This window comes from Gossypium arboreum, chromosome 11, assembly GCF_025698485.1.
Source record: "Gossypium arboreum isolate Shixiya-1 chromosome 11, ASM2569848v2, whole genome shotgun sequence".
In the NCBI taxonomy this organism is placed as follows: Eukaryota; Viridiplantae; Streptophyta; class Magnoliopsida; order Malvales; family Malvaceae; genus Gossypium; species Gossypium arboreum.
In genome coordinates, this window is record NC_069080.1 from 17,533,384 (window position 1) to 17,551,310 (window position 17,927).

Genomic DNA, 17,927 nt, shown 5'->3' on the forward strand with positions numbered 1-17,927 from the left:
TCTAAAAAAACTACATTAGTGTTTTGCTTTTCTTTTTTTAGTTTAATCATTTTTCTTTTGTAAAATATGTAAAATGGTTCATTATTATTAGTTAATTTTGTCACAAGATGAGTGTGTAAGAAAAAATTATTCAGGCCAAAGTGTTAAAATAATCTTTTACCCAAAAAGAAAAAGAATAACTCTCACTAAAATTTGAAAAAAAAAATACAATATATTTTCTCATGCGAGTTTTAAGTGATGAAGCAACAAGAAGAAAACCAAAGTCAACATCATCAACACCTGGCTACCCTAAACTAACAACAACAATAAGAAACCGCCAGAATTGAGGGAAACAAAAACAAAGACTTTGTGGCTCACATCTATCAAAAATGCATTCTTATACCAAAAAACCCCAAAACCCGAACAATAAAGTTCCCATATTGAGCCATTTTTCTCTTTATTTATTCCTTCAAAAATAGAATCTCTATGCACTTTATCTCATTCTTTAGGAAGCAAAAGAAAGAAAAAGAGAAAATAAAATGAAAACGAGATCCTTATTTTCTCCATCTTTGATTCTATTATTTTCTTTGTGGGCTTTAATATCACCCTCACATTCATTTAATTGTTCATTGTTAAAACTCGCTGCAGGCAAAAAGCAATATTCCAACTGCACCGAGCTCCCAACTCTAAACTCGACCCTCCATTTTACTTTCAATGCCACCAACTCCTCTCTTTCCATCGCCTTTTCAGCACCTTTGTCCAACCCCAATGGTTGGATAGCTTGGGGCATCAATCCGACGACTACACGCATGGTAGGTTCCCAAGCCCTCATTGCCTTCAAAAACAAAGGCTCCTTGGTTGTTAAAACCTACAACTTAAGCTCCTACAGCTCCATTGTCGAAGGGAAGTTGTCTTTTGATGTTTGGGACCTAGAAGCCGAAACTGATCACGATGGGAAGATGGTTATTTACGGTTCCTTGAAAGTTCGAGCCAGTGTGGAGAAGGTGAACCAAGTTTGGCAAGTTGGGTCAGGGGTTATTAATGATCACCCGCTGAAGCATGGATTTGCAAAAGGCAATCTCGATTCTTTGGGAGAGTTGAAGTTAATGGATAAAGTCAGTCTGAGTGCCTCATCGCATGCTCCAACGCCACAAGTTGCTAATAATGATGAGGGAGATGGGTGGAGGGTTAGGGAAATAAATGTTGCATTATGGATCTTGGCTTTGCTTTCCGTTATGTGCTTTTAAGTAATGTGATAATAAAATCACATATATCATGAATGTATATATTGAACAATTGCTTTAGTATTTATTCATAATTTTCAAACTTATATTCGTTCGTGATTTTTACTTAATTTTATTTTGATTTATGGCTTCTCAAATTTATTTATATAAACATTACTAAATATCCATACAATATTGTTGGAAATCATATATATTATGGCTTAAAGGTGTAAAAAGACGTCGAGCCTTTTCAAAAAAAGAAATTTAAGTTTTTATTTTTACTCAATTTGGTACCTGAACTACAAAAATAAATCAGAAATGTCTTTTAAATGTCTTTGGTTGTGGCACATGATGAAAAATAAAAAGAATTATTAAAATCAATGAAAATGTTAAGAATGTTAAAATTTTGTAAAATATATAGAAAGCTATTTTAATTTATGAAAATATAGATATCTATTTAAAATTTATTAAAATATACAAAGTTTATTAAAAATTATAAGATTTAATCTTTACGATATGTTACATCATGATTGTGATATGTGGTGAAAAAGGTAAAATATTATTTTAATAAAAATATATAGGAAAAATATATAAAATATATTTAATAATTATTAAAAATTTTGGAAAATATTTAAAAGTTAAAAAAATTATTAAAAGTATAAAAACCTAATGAAAATGATTATAGATTTGAGTTTTTATATGTATCAAGAAACCATAATAAATTTCTTGAGAGTTAAGTAGAGTAATACTAAAGATTGTATTAAACCGGGAGAAAAACTTGAAGAAAACGTATAAAAAGTCTTGGACTTTTGGTGTATTTAATAAATTTCTATTTTTATGCTTTTAATAAATTTTTATATATATTTTTTATGATTTTATAATGTTTGAAGTATTTTCATTTTTATTTATTTATATGTTACTCAAACTCCAAGTGTGAATATAATTACAATTTTGTTTAGTTTTTTAAGTATCTATTTATATGAAAACATATATCATATATAAATATTAATTTAAAGAAAATTTAATTAATTACCTGCTTCATCATGAGTTGGTTTATGCTTTTTCTTCAACTACTGTTTAAATAGGTATGCAACAATGTCACGTGTATATAATCACCGAATATATAAGAAAAATCATTTATTTTTCCTAAAAGTATCATGGAATAAAATCAATAAGGTTTATATTAACAAATTAATTAATTCTTTTTATAATTTTAACATCTTTTCTAAATTTTTAATTAAATTTAAATATTTTTCTATTTTAATAATTTTAAATATTTTTTATAATTTTTAAATTAATAAATTTTCATCATTTTTATGTCATGTGTCACAACCATAACAGGACATATGGCAAAGAAAGAAGAAAGAAAGGGCTTAATTTTTTTTAAAGTTCGAGGACGTTTTACATCCTTAAAGAATAATTATTACTAGACTTTTCAAAATAATCTTTGAATTCATAATTCAATGGAATTAATGATCACGCCAACAGAAGGATCACTCTATTGTAGTACTAAATCTTCCGGCAATAACATAGCTAACATTGAACCAAATGCGGTGTTTATTTCATAGGGTAATGGCATATTTTCCCTTGTACCTTACCAAATCTTTCAATGTGGTGCATAAAATTTCTAAATGTTCAATGTGCCCCATGTACTTTTATTCTGTCTTCTAATCTAATACATGAGTCTAATGGTTAATATCTAATATGTCAAGACACGTAGACCACTCTTATCACACATTGGTAAGTCAATTCAAAGGCTTTGAATCAATTTTACCATTTTTTTTCTTTCCCAAAAGAAAGAGATATTACTTTATTAAAAAGCATTAATAATGTGAATCTCTTTTTAATATTCAATTTTTTATCTTTCATATATCATATATATTCTTTCTCTATTATCTTATCATATTAAAAAACTTAATTTTTTCCCCTAAAAAACCCAAATCATAGAAAATGGATGTTTTAACTTTTAACTTTCCTCTTTAGCTTAGTGTCTATTTCCCTTGTTTTGTCTGATAAGAAAATGTTGTAGCCATCTATAATTGTAACAACTCCTCCCCTCTCCTTACTCCTACTCAGTACATTGACCTCAATTGTCGCCTCTCGTTACTCTTCCTCTTCATCCCCACCACCAACTTAGTCCTCCCTCTAGCACCCCACACATGCCACTTACTATGCAACATTGGATCCTCAAGAGGCCATAGGTAGTATCTATGGGTATGGGGACCTCAACAAGGCTGGTTATGACATAGTCGTGGTGGGTTTAAGCGAAGGTCTTTCTCAGTGTGGGCAAACCCCCCAACGCATGCTTTGAGTTAAGCTATATGGATGCCTTCAATGGTATATGCTTAAAACCTTTATTATTGTCGTCCCTACCAAATTCTGTGATTTGAAGCATAAGTTCATGGTGTGTCACACCCGAATTTCTATAAGAACTTTAAAATTAAGGGAACTTTGGGACATAATTGAACTCGTAGTAAGTTGGCAAACTCAACTAACAATTTTGTGAAAATTTGTAACTATCGAGTAAATAGCTAAGTTTTAATTCTAGTTTGGTTAGGATGGAACCAGCTAGTTCCATAGTGGGGAACATGATGATTACCGATGATTGGATAAGAATGTTTGGAAGATCGTGTATAAGAGTTATATATGTAGATGAAAGTGGACGTTTTAGTAATAAGAAAAAACTCTCCTCAATTTTAACTACAATTTCTTCGGACTTGTATTGTCTTCTTTGATTGTTACAAAAAATATATGAACCCAGTAGAGCTATGTATGGAGTAGTAGTTGTGAGAATTTGAGTCTGGAAGTAAAGAAATTGGTAAGTTTTCTTAACTTTCTGTACTCGAGGATTCGAGGAAGAAAAAGTAAGGAATTCCTAATAAGTTTCTGTAAGGTAGGTTTTGAGTTATAAGGTTTAAATGCCTCCGATTTAACCAAATATATATGGTTGTTATGCTTAGATGTCAGGATAAAGAAGCCTCTAACATTTGGAAAAACTCAGTTGTCGAGGATAAATGAGCTTAGGTGAGACTCTGCACACCATCTTGGATGTTGTTGTTATGTTGGAATATCCTATTCGTACACCTGTTGTGATTTCAATCTAAGTTTCATAGTTGTAAATGACTAGGATGAATGAGTAGGCTAAGCATGCATTATGCTGTGAAAAATATGAATGTTTGCAAGTATGCTCTTAGTATGCAAGATGTAGGTTGTACTGTTATGATGGTATGTGGTGTACTATATGTCATAGAAATAAGTGTATTGTTATGTGTGTCAAGCATGTTTTTAATTTATGCTGAGTATGGAGGGAAATTACATTGACTGGGTAGATGAAGATAGGAAAAGATAGTGTAATGGAGGAATGGGCAAATTAAAATGACACTTCAAGGGAGTTAGATGACATCGTGGAATAGTTAGCTAATGGTTCGCTCAAGTGAAACAGTGACGATAGTTATTAACTGGTCCTTCAAGGTAACACTGTAATGACAATAATTAGGATCCATAGAGCAATATCGCGATGATGGTTTGCAAGTTCTATAGAGCGACATCGTGATAATGGTATACAGGTCCTACAAGAAGACACCTTAAAAAAAGATTAATGTTTAAAACCATAACTCGACTATGACAACCAATAGGGTTTGCTAGGACATTAAACATGAGGTATGATGTGTAAGACCATAGTTTGGCTATGGCAGCATGGGATAGTCCGCCGAGACAGTAAACACGGGGTTAGGAAATGTGCCCATATTCTAGTAAACATGTAACTATTTTCTATTTATCTGAACGATAAATAAATAAAGTTAATTTCACATTTCACATTTCAAATTTAATTATTATGTCTTTTGTATTTATGTCTTTTATATTTTGCATACATAGCGAAATTGAGACAAGTAAATATTAGCTCATTGATTGTCTAAAGTTCAAACTAAAGATAAGTGGCATTGTAAAGAAAGTTTACATTGCGAGAAAGACAATTTACTTCAGTAGATAATCTAAATGAGTTTGTGATCTAGTAAAATAATTAAAGTGAGGATTTGGTTCAAATACTGAGAAAGATTATTATGTCGTTTAAAAATCCAATTGGGGATATGCCTAGCCTTGGATATCGAAGTAGTTGACTTCACAAGAAGAGACATAGATGTATTCATTGGTAGAATAATACATTGGACTGAACCTAATATGAAGTAATTTTGAATACATTTGTGAATTCATTTACTTGTGACGTTCATTATGTGATTTACTTAAATCCTGAGTTAGTCACTGACTATACGCATGCACCTCATGTGCTTTGATATAAGTTTATGATGTTCATGGTATGATTTACCTAAAACTCGAGTTAGCCACTGACCATGCGTATGCAACTCATGTGTTTTGATATAAATGGAGGCTTATGCTCTAAAGATGATCGAGCCCATAGCCGGTATGTTGGGTATATGACTTGTGTATGGCATGGCTTTACTAGCAATACTGGAATTCATAGCTCAATTAAAGAGTTATTGATATCCTCTCATTGGCAATGTATGGATGGATAAATATGAAACATGGCCACAGGTTGCTTATTCTTGAACGAGTAATTTATCACGATCATTTGTTGATGGTGATCATATTAATCATTAGGAATACACAATGGTGGCAATGAGATAAAATAAGGTTATATTTAGTGAATGAATTTAACTCAAAGGAATCAAGGATATCATATGAGGGTAACACACACATGACGAGGTCATTGGACAAAACAGTTGGATGAATTGTTTTCATAAAGAGTATACAATAATGAATTTTCAATCATAGTACTTCTTGTGGACTGAGTTTATAGTTAAGTAATTGCGAATTATAGGAACGATGCTTTTGGACATAATTTCAATTACTAGAGTCTAATTGTATATGTCTGGTTTGTCTATCCGCTAGCTTAACAAAAGCTCAATCGGACTACATTTGAATCAGATGAAAATTTTACGACTTTGGAAATAATTTAATTAAGTCGATTTATTCGATGGAGAATTAAATTAGGTGGTCGTGAGAATTGTTCAACTAGAGAATTTGATTAAAGAATTTTCTTGAAAATTTAATTTGAAAATTTTAAGTGATTTTTGGAAAAATTAATTTTGATAAAGTAAATTTAAATTAATATGATTTTTTTGAAATTAATTTTCAAGTCAGACAATTGGCTTATGGGTACTTGAACTTGAAAATTGGACCTGAAATCATAAATTAGACCTGGGAGCCCAAAACAGAGAACAAGACCCAAAAATTGGTCAAATTGGGTGAGATATGTGAAACTGGACCTACGGTCCAACCGATGACTAGACTGGACTAATCGAGTTGTCACTAACCTAGACTGAACCGGCAATAGCCGAACTAGTTTAAGATGCCGTAAGGATGTAGCACATGCATCACCGGACACGCGATGCCGGTGCCTACGAGGACGACGTTCCGGTGGCCGGCAGCAATTTGTTTTTGGTGGTTGAGGAGTGTAAGAGTTACACTCCTACTAGAATTCTACTAAAGAATTTGATTTCAAATTAATTATTTCAGAAAAATATTATTTTAATAGTTTAATATTAAATTTAATTTAATACTTATCATGATAGTATTTAATTAATATAATATTAAAATGATTATCTTAATATTAAATTAAATTTAATGTTTGTCTTGTAGATAAACATTTTATTATTTTAAAAATGTTATATTAATTTAATATTAAAATTATTAAGTTTAATCATAGTTGAACTCTCTAAACTATCCTTATATAAAAAGAGCATTGAGTCATTATTTTACAGACACTTGAATTCAAGAGAAAATTGTAGAGAGAAAATTCTTTGAAGATATTATTTTAGAAATTTTCTAGAAATATTTTTCTGATTTACAATTTGACCTAAAAAATTATGAAATTATGCTTCTTGTAATTTTTGTGAAAAATTTTCTGATTTGAAGCGAGCCCACACTCGACAGACATGAGATTGAGGATAGAGGAGAACACTACTCAATCGAAGCACTCATCTTAGATGAATGGGCAATGTGGGCATTCGATGTGAGGCACACGGCCATGTCCCAGCTTGTGTCCTTACCCGTGTTATTCTCTAACTTGGGTCATACCCCCAGCCACACGCCCATGTGCTAGATCGTGTGGACAATTTAATTTTCAAAAATTAGGTACAGGGGTTACACGGCCAGGACACATGCCCATGTGTTGGGCTGTGTGACTCACACGGCTAAGACACACGCCTGTGTCTCTACCTGTGTACTTAATTATGAGCATTTTGTTTCTCTAATTTTAAGATGTAGAGGACACACGGCCAAACCACAAGCCAGTGAACATGACCGTGTGTCACACACAGTTGAGACACATTCCCGTGTGTCTGCCCATGTGGACAAAATAAGACCATTTTTCCAAGCCTTATTTTTCACCCTTTTTACCTTGCACCTACATGAACACTCCAATATATTTTCAAACCAACTTGGTACATATAAACCAAGCAAAAAACAAGTATTATATATGTTATATTAACACCTATGATCAAATGTTTAAACATCCACGATTACATTTATGTTTGTTTGCAAGTTATTCAATTATACTAACTCAAATCCATTCATCATTTGTTTTATATATGTATCTTTTACCATTTAACCTTTCTAACACACATCAAACATGATATGGCCTTATATAATTACATCAAAATATACTTTCCACTAGCCATTCTAATGGCTAGTTACAACCAAACATTTCATCATTTTATCTAACTTAGCTTATACATGCCATTATACTAAAATAAGTTCGTTATTTGTACCAAAACGAGCTGGAGGATAGTGTGATGATGCTTCGACCGATCTCCAACCTTTACAAGCTTTCGAGTATTATAAAACAGAGGAAAATAAAACAAAGTAAGCACTTAATGCTTAGTAAGTTCGTATAACAGTAATTTAACTTACCATGTATTTACATTTAAGATTATCATACAAAACATACATCCAATCATTTTGGCCAATTGCCTAATCACATATACTCATCAAAACAGTTAGTCATGTAATTCACATGAATTTCAAGAAAGCAAAGATGAGCTTATTAAACATAGATTTATAAGTATTTCAGGAATTTTCGAGATAAAATCCATTTAATTCTTATATTTTCTCACATCAGAAATTTTACCCGTTGAATTATTGAAATGTCGATAAATACCCAGGTAGTATACTCGAGATATACAAATCAATTATCCATCAACTCATATTCAGGGGTGCCCATAAGGGCACATAATCAAGAAGCACACTCTCAAGCCATATATCAGGATGCTCAAATGAGCCATGTAATTTTTAGTAAAATCAGAACAATGGTTTCAGGACCACAAATCTGAGTCAGAAAGAAATTTTATTTTAATATTATTACATGAATTGCATTATGATAGAAATAACGTATGAAAATTTCATTAAGAAAATTTTACCGATTTCATGATTAATTGTGGAAATGACCAAATTGCATAAAATGCAAAAGTTGAGTTCTACTAGCTATAAGTATCAAATAGCTATGGAATTCAAAACTTGAGGTCCTTATATGGTAACTAGACCATTAAGAAAAGTTAGTAGATATTTTTGGTGAATCATCCATGGAAAATTAGAAAAGGAAAAGGACTAAATTGGAATGTTAAAAATTAATGGATGATAATTAAATTAAATAGATATAACATATTATTATTATCATCTTCTTCCCCAAAATACATGGAAACCTAGGAAAGAGAAAAACATTCAAGCAAACTTTCTTGGCTTGATTAGTTAAGTTTTCTTATCCTATTTTTAGTAATTTTTATATTTTCGAGATCGAAATAGTATAGAAATTTTTCCATGGATGTAAATGATGAAATTTTAAAATTTATGGTAGAAAATGAAAGGTTGTTGATAGATAAACAACTTTTACAAAGAGAATTTTAATGAAATTGAGATTTAGGGACTAAATTGTAAAGATGTAAAACCCATGGAAAACTTCTAATTTTTGTGAAATTCATGGGCTGTTATTGTAACATGTAAAATTTGGTTAGGCTTAAAATAAGGATTAAATTGCATGATATTCATTTTCTGAGCTTAGGGACGAAATTGTCATTTATGAAAAGTATAGGGGCAAAATGGTAATTTTTCCTAAGATGTGAATTGAATTCAATTGAGTATAAAGTGAATTAAATTGACGCTAAATTCATTTATATAGATCCGAAAAACTCAAATACGAAGTTAGATCGAGGAAAAGAAAAAGTACCGGATCAGTAGATTTCTGTATACGAACAAGTATCGAGGTAAGTTCGTGTAACTAAATTTTGTTTATTTTTATGATAGAAATGAGTCTTTACATATGTGAATTATATAAATGATATAAATGTATGAAATATCCACATGCCCGATAATGTCTGGAAAATGTTAAGTTCCGTTTGAATAATGAATTTTGATGGATACATGATTTCCCATATTGAATGTGGTCTTGCATATGTTGCGAACAGAATATAGCTTGAATGAGTAATCCTGTTATAATCCCTCTCGAGTGTCATGTTATATAGTTCCTGCGAGCATCCTGATCGGTAGTGATTTTGCATGTGTTGTGCACTACCGTAGCTCTTTGTGAGCGTCCTGTTACACGATTCGAACGGTTGTGATCAAGCATTTATTACGAACACAAACGCAACTCTTCGTGAGCATCCTGATATAAGCTCTTATGAGTTTCCTGACATGGCTCGCTTGAACTCTCTGTTATACTATCCGGAGCTCTCTCTTAATAACTCTTCGGAGTCACCTGTTAAGCTCAAAAAGCTTCCTATTCTAAAATCTTATGAGTTTCCTGTTTAGTTAGGATAAGCGTCCTGTTACAATTTAGTTAAGTGTCAATAGTTGACGCCAATCCGCATGGTGAAAATGTGTATTAGTAAAGAGGTCTATCATGAAAAGTATAAGTAGGGTTTAGGATAATGGGGAACAAGGCCAGGACCTACGAGAGAGCATTTTTAGATGGACTTTGATTGTAATTAGATCGATGGTTATGTCTGCCAAGAGTTGGCTCAATGAGAAAGCAAGACATGGGCTACGTTGACAGCATTTGTGAATTCTCCTACGGAATTCAATAAGTTTTTAACTATGTGCATATGATCTCATCTTTTTAAATTTTAAGTAGTTATCTATGAATAATGCTGAACAGATCTCACTAAGTTCTTTCGAACTTATAAAATTTACTGCTTGTATGCAGGGTAGCTGATGACTTGAAGAATAGAGTGGTAGGACTAAGCCAGACACGTCAGATTCTAGTAATAAGCGCGATAGTTGTTCATGTGTAATATAGAGGGGCACCTTTAAAGGCCACGTCTTAAGGTTTAAGTTGAGTATGCCTTTATTCAAGTGTAAATCTAAAGTTTGTAAATGACTGTTAGATTATTTTTAAGAAACAAAATTGTAAGAGTTTTTAACTAAAATTATAGCAGTTATAATAGTAGTTAAAATTTGAATTTAGATCATCTAAGTATGTAATTAAATCATATTTGAAAAACAATTGAGTAAATCAGATTATTGTAATATCCGGTACTCAGACTGGGCGATCAGATTGAGTATAAGGTGTCACATGGCGGAGGGTAGAGTTGGTTGTAATCCTTCAAACAAATTCTTTGTGCTTCCTATAGGAATGGTTTGATAGTTTTGACAAATCATGAGAATATGAGATGTTTGAAAGGGGAAAAGAACTGATTTGATAGATGAAAACAAATTGAAAATTTTGAAGTGTAAAAGAGATGGATAAGAGTATAGGAATCTAATCGATTTTTTTATTTTACTTTTAATTTTAAAGTAAAAAAATAAAATTATTTTTAATTTAAAAGCTTAATTCACAATTTGACCCTCAAGTATACTCATTTTCTCACTTTGGTATTTAAATTTCTTTTTGTCTCAATTTGGTACCTAAAGTATCATTTCATTATATATTTTGATCCAATTTTTTAACACCGTTTAAAAAATAGGTGGCTAATAAAAACATGCCACGTGGCATTTTAATTAAAATATATATTATCATATATTTATATACAATATAAAAATTATATAAAAATAGAATTAAATATATAAAAAAATTCAAAAAAATATGCTTAATTATTAAAAATTATAAAAAAAACTATTAATTCCATGAAATAATTTTTTTTGAAAGGTAAATTCATTAATTCATTCAATGAATGGAACCATACATTTCAAAAAAAAAATAGCAAACATTCGTCGTACATGGTGAATGGCAAGTTCCATCAATACAACAAAGGCTTTAGCCTCAGCATCAATAGAACATTATGACACGTTGACAATTGACTTTGTTACAACTCAAGCACAACATATCTGGAGTGATTGCAAACACTTAATACGATAAGGAAATCAGCCCTGGATAGTCCAAAATGGCGAGCAAAAATCGACAAAAGAATCCAACATTCACCAAACTAGAGAGGACAACAACAAAACCATCCTTAAAATCACTTGTAAAACTAAGATTACATGCATAAGCAAGACTAAAAAAGTACTACAAGAGCAAGCAAAAATTTTTAAAACTGAAGACTTATTTAATAATGGAAAAATAAACAAAAAAATATAAAACTTACGACAATACGAATCCAAATCGACACGTGAAGTTATTTTTTATTCTAAAATACTCTCAAAACAGAAATAGATTAAGAAGTTGACCAAGAGCCACCTACTTTTCAAGAAAAATTATTGGTGGCCAATGGAGTTTTAGCTAACGGCAGGTACTGTCATTTGTCCATTATAACTCACGAAGACAAAAAAGATACATATAAAATAGATCTACAAATTAAAAAGAGAGAAGCATGTGTAGTGAATGAGAAGAAGAAAGAAATAAATGGTTGATGTGAGAAAAAAAAAGGCGGGTGTTAGCTAACCCAGAGGCTAGCACTCCCACTAAGCAAGACAAAAGATAAAAAGCAAACAACTTGGAGAGAAAAAAAAAATATTAAGGTTTTTTAATTCCATAAAATAATTAAATGTTTTTAACCCAAAAAAATCTAACAAAATTTTTGGGTGTTCTTTATTATGAGTGTTCTTTATATTTTGACTTCAATGGTCACCATCGACCATTGCTCATCGATGGTCATTTGAGTCTAAATTTCATCATTCTTTTATGATTCCCTCTTTTCACTTTTAAAGTTTATTTTTTTTAAAACAATGCTAGATTTTTTTAGAAATATAAATAAATCCTAAAATTTCAACATCAGATCTTTTATTGTCGGATTGTCTTCCAATTTCGTCTTTAGATCAATCAAACAATACTCTAAAAATTCAATATTGCTTTGGTCGAAATTTGAATTGATGTTTTTTGATGCCTTCCTTTTTTTGTGTGTATAGAGATGATAGCTATGTTATTACTGTGGCTCCGGTAATGGAGAGAGAAATTTTAGCCATCGTTGACTGTGTTCGGAAGAAAGATGGAGGAGTCAATGAGAAGATCGAGTAGAGAAGAAGATGAAAAGTTGGAGAGAGAGGAAGAGAGAACGTGAAACTAAATGAATTAAAATATATATACAATTTTATTAATTTAATTTAATTTTAATAAATATATATTTTTAGTAAAAAAATAAAGTAACTTACATATTTTATGAAAATATAAAAATGCATTACGTGGCATTCTTTAATTGGTTGAAGTTTTTTAACTTCAGTTATTTTTTTTTGGACTAAAAACCATAGCAGAGATATACTTCAAGTACTAAAATAAAAAAATGGATATACTTCAGGGGTTAAGTCGTAAATTAAGCCTAATTTAAAATCAAATAAAAGCTCATGTATTATTAATGAACCTTTGAAGTTTTTCTTTTCTGTTTTCTCCTCTTCAATTTTTTTTTTATATTCAAAATTTATTCTTTTAATTTTCTTATATTTTCTCTGAAAAAGGAACACCAAAAAGATCAAATCTGAGAGATTCTAGAAATCCCTTTCTACCCAAATGGACAGATTTCCACCTCGAAGTAGAAAAAAGAATCCTAACAACAAATGGAAAATTAGAGTGGAAGAAGGGAAAACAAAGAAATATTGATCTTGGATTTTTTCCTTGAACTTAAAGTTTGATTTGGATTTTTTTTGCTTTTCGACTGTCAGATTATCTTTCAAATCAAACGGCAGTGACAACTTCTTCTCACCGACCTCCGACCTTTCACCGTTCGAATTTTGGAAATGGTCGCTCTAACTGCACAACCATGAAACCCGGTTTTTTTATTAAATCGTGTAATGGTTTCACCCTTGAAGATATCTGAATGAGTTTTTTAATTTAAAAACGTTTTTATTTTCTTTTCTTTCGCCTTGGAAAAGGAAAAAATGGTAAAACTGTTTCAAAGCCCCTTGAATTAATTTGCCATTTTTCTGCAGAAATGTGACACGTGGCATGAAAGGAGTGGCCCACATTTCCTAACATGTCAGACATTAATGTCGTTAGACTCAGGTATCAGATTAGAAATTGAAATAAAAATTCAGGGGCATATATTAGAAATTATAAGTATCATATTAAAAATATTGGTAAAGTACAGTTGGCAAAGTGGCCATTATCCCTATTCATATAAAAGAAAGCTAAATATGAAGAAATTTATCTCATTGAAATCACGAGGCAGACAAGTCAAGCTTTTAGTTACTTTAAAATTTTGAACAAACTTACATGCTCCCCTGCAATTCATTTTAAAATTGCAGACATCATGATTATCACATATTATTATTTATCTACCAGAATAAAATAAAGTAACTGATTAGAATTTAAAAATTTGTGGTGTCAAATTTGTTAATGAATTTTTAAATGTATGTTTAAATTGTATTTATTTTCTTAAAAAAATTAAATAATATATTTTATTTGTGGAGTTAAAATTATCTTTACATGTATACTAAATAATTATCTTAAGGTTTGAATAACTATTTGGTACATTGATTTAGTGAAAATTTTAACTCTCTGAATAGAATTAAAATTTTATGATGTGTGCTTAAAATTATATTTAAAAATTTTAAAATAAATAAGATATACCAAATAATTACCTTTAAAATTTTCCTTTTAATATTTAAATGTTGAGGAACATAAAAAAGCTATCATTAATAGTAAGAATTATCTATCCTATATATTAAGGGACTAATTAAGTTAATGTTAACAATCAAACCCTAATCCAACTTAATTAAAATTTACCTAAAGCTACACCTAGGTTTGCCCTTTTTTTACTTTAATTATTTTATAATGTAAATTAATCATTATTAGTTAATTTTCGTCACAAAGTGAGCGTGTAGAAATATATTTTTTGGGGCTAATGTGTATTTTTAGCAAAAATAAATAATAACTGTATTTAAAATTTTTACAATAAAAAATTTACTCTATATTTTTCAACGCAAATTTTAAGTGATAAAACGACAATAAGAAAACTGAAAGTCCTCAGCAACTAGCTACCCTCAATGAAAAATGATAATAAGAACCCATTGGAATTGAAAAAAACCAAAAACGAAGACTTTGTGACTCACATCTATCAACAATGCAATCTTATAATAATAAAATAAAATAAAAATCCGAACAATTAAGTTCTCAATTTACCCATTTTTCTCCTTACATATTCCTTTAAAAAATATATTTTTTATGCACTTTCTCTCTTTCTTAAGGAAGCAAAAGGAAATAAAAATGGAAATGGGATCTTTATTTTCTCCATCTTTGAGTCTATTATGTTCTCTTTGGGCTACTTCGATATCACCCTCACATTCATTCAATTGTTTACCGTTGAAACTCTCTGCGGGCAAAAAACAATACTCCAACTGCACCGAGCTCCCAACCCTAAACTCGACTCCCCACTTTACTTCCAATGCCACCAACTTCTCTCTTTCCATTGCATTCTCAGCACCTTTTTCCAATCCCAATGGCTGGATCGCTTGGAGCATCAATCCAACAACTACACATCTGGTAGGTTCACAAGCCATCGTTGCCTTCAAAAACAAATGCTCCTTGGTTGTTAAACTTACAACTTAAGTTCATACTACTCCATTGTCGAAGGGAAGTTGGCTTTTGATGTTTGGGATCTAGAAGCAGAAACTAATGATGATGAGAAGATGATAATTTAAGGTTCTTTGAAAGTTCCGAGCAGTGCAGAGAAGGTGAACCAGGTTTGGCAAGTTGGGCCTGGGGTTACTGATGATCACCCAATGAAGCATGGATTTACAAAAGACAATCTTAGTTCTTTCGGAGAATTGAAGTTGATGAATAAAATGAGTTCGGGTGCCTCATTGCTTGCTCCAACGCCGCAAGTTGCTAACAATGATAAAGGAGATTGGTGGAGGGTTAAGGAAATAAATGTTGCATTATGGATCTTAGCTTTACTTTCTGTTATGTGCTTTTAAGAAGTGAATGAATGATTCCATTGATATAACTCTAAATCAATTTATTCATAATTTTAAAGCTTATATTTATTTGTGATTTTTATTTAATTTTTTTATTCATGGCTTTTCAAATTTATTTATATAAACATTACTGAATATTCATACAGTTATTACTGGAAATTATTAATATAAACACAAGCCTATGTGTTATGGCTCATAATAATTAATAAAGTTAACATAATTGCGTAATTACTTTTGTTTGTTCAAAAGATTATAATTGATGCACTATTTTTATAAAATAAAACTAACTTTCAAAAATACTTTATATTAAAAATATTTATTTATAAAATTATTTCAATAAATGATTATGGATTGAATGTAAAATATTTCTATTTGATTTTATTGATTTTATGTTTGATTCTTAAATAATATTTTTATTTGTTTCATTTAAAATATTATATAAAAGTATGAAATAATAAAAATATTCTTATAATAATATTAATTACTTTTTAAAGTAAGAATATCTTAATAATTTCTTAATTTAATTAAATTGGTGTTGAAATTTGAATAAACTCATCATATCAACTATTTTATTTATAGTATAAATTATTTACTAAACATTCAAATAAATATTTTTGGATTATTCATGCAAATTTATTTAATTGATGCACTGTTTTTCATAAAAAATTTAATAAATCCGTGAACTATTTTGAGTTATTTAAAAAATAAGAAAAAAATCTAATATTGATAATTAAAATTTTAAAATAGGTACCTATAATACATATTAACTATTTAACTATATTTTCTTCGATAATTAATATGGAAAATGGAGTCATAGGTATAACATAATATTCTTAATACTACATTTTTGCTAACTACATCCTTATTAATCATGATTTTATTTATTTATCCAATACATTATAGTTTATTAAAAAGAATATTAATTATATTTTCACAAAGATGTAATTAACCATAATTTTCTCAGATGCAGCTTTGTCTCCGTATAATCATTACATGTTGCTTTGTCGTTGTCTTAAGAATTCAACACAAAAATATTGTGACAAAGGAGTGAAGGACATTCAAATCACAAAATTAAATTGAAAATTTAAGAATAAATGAGTTTGACATGTATTGTGACAAAGACTCAATATTGTGTGTTCCAAGGACAGCAGTTCAACACTATCCACGTTTTTCAGTTTTCGTGCGGTGGAGCAAAGGCTATTAAAGATAGGGACGAGTAGACCTGGTTTTTATATTTTCAGAGTTTTAAGGGAAATAATAAATTTGATTATTTTAAATTTTTTATAAAATTTAATATAATAGAAGTTTGAAAATTTTTTAGGCTCTAGAACATAAAATATTTATGGTGAAAATTTGAAAGCGTTTTAACTTTTTTTAACTTTAAGTCTTAAGTGGTTATATTCTCAAACAACTCTCAATATCAGGTCTGATAATGTAAAATAGATTGATTTTATCTAAAAAGTAATTTTTAATTCTAACAACTAATAATTAATTGACGTGACAAGTAAATCATGTCAATCTCTTTGACCCAATTCATTTTTACTATTTATTTTAAGTAGTTTATGTATAAAAAATTAATACTTTTTGTAATTAATAAAATTTTGAATTATTTCTATAATAAAAAAAAGGCAGAAAAAGACAAGCAAAGGACCCACAAGGTTTAACCGCATAATTTTTGTTTCTTATTTATTTATAAGTAAGAGTTAAAGTAAATGATAAATATTTTTAGGAGAGTTTAAAAGATGACCTTATCCAATAATCACTCAACATTTGTACAAAATGATGGTCACAAAAATTAGCTTAATCAATTAAATCGGAGTTTCCTTTCATTAAGTTTAGACTTTGATTTAGATTCTCAATTCAAACAAGTAATTGTAGTAAAAGCAGGTTGGAGCAAATTAATTTTACGGTATCTATTAAATATTTTAATTTATACCTTAAGGCTTAAAAGAAATAAGTAGTAATTTTGAGTTAGATAAGTTTCTGTTTAAAATTAGAAACAAAATACTTGAGTTTCAATCCTTTTAATAGGTTATTAAGTACTTTAAAAAAAAGAAAACATATTTTGGGAAATTATCCCATACCAAAAATGTTTAAATTGTTAATTAAGTTAATTTATATATTTAAAAATTAAGTTAATTTTAAGAGTTTTTTTCAATTGAGTTTAAATTATTTTAAGGTTAGATTGTTTTCGATTCATTGAAAATAAAAGAACTGGAACTAACAATACATGTGTTAAAGCGACAATTTTAATTCATGACTCATACAATTCATAAGTGATAAGTTTAGCCATATCTTTTATAAAGATCATGCATTTTCACTCTTCATTTCCTACATTTTCTAACTAACAAGCAATCATTTCAATGATATGAT

The 17,927-nt window shown here is 29.6% G+C and overlaps 1 protein-coding gene across 1 annotated transcript; it reads left to right on the top strand.

The window, feature by feature from the left end:
• The first annotated feature begins 545 nt into the window (after positions 1-545).
• LOC108471612 (auxin-induced in root cultures protein 12) lies at positions 546-1,309 on the top strand. Its single transcript, XM_017773206.2, has one exon. The coding sequence runs from the start codon at positions 789-791 to the stop codon at positions 1,224-1,226; it is 438 nt and encodes a 145-aa protein (XP_017628695.2). The 5' UTR covers positions 546-788; the 3' UTR covers positions 1,227-1,309.
• The last annotated feature ends 16,618 nt before the right edge of the window (positions 1,310-17,927 follow it).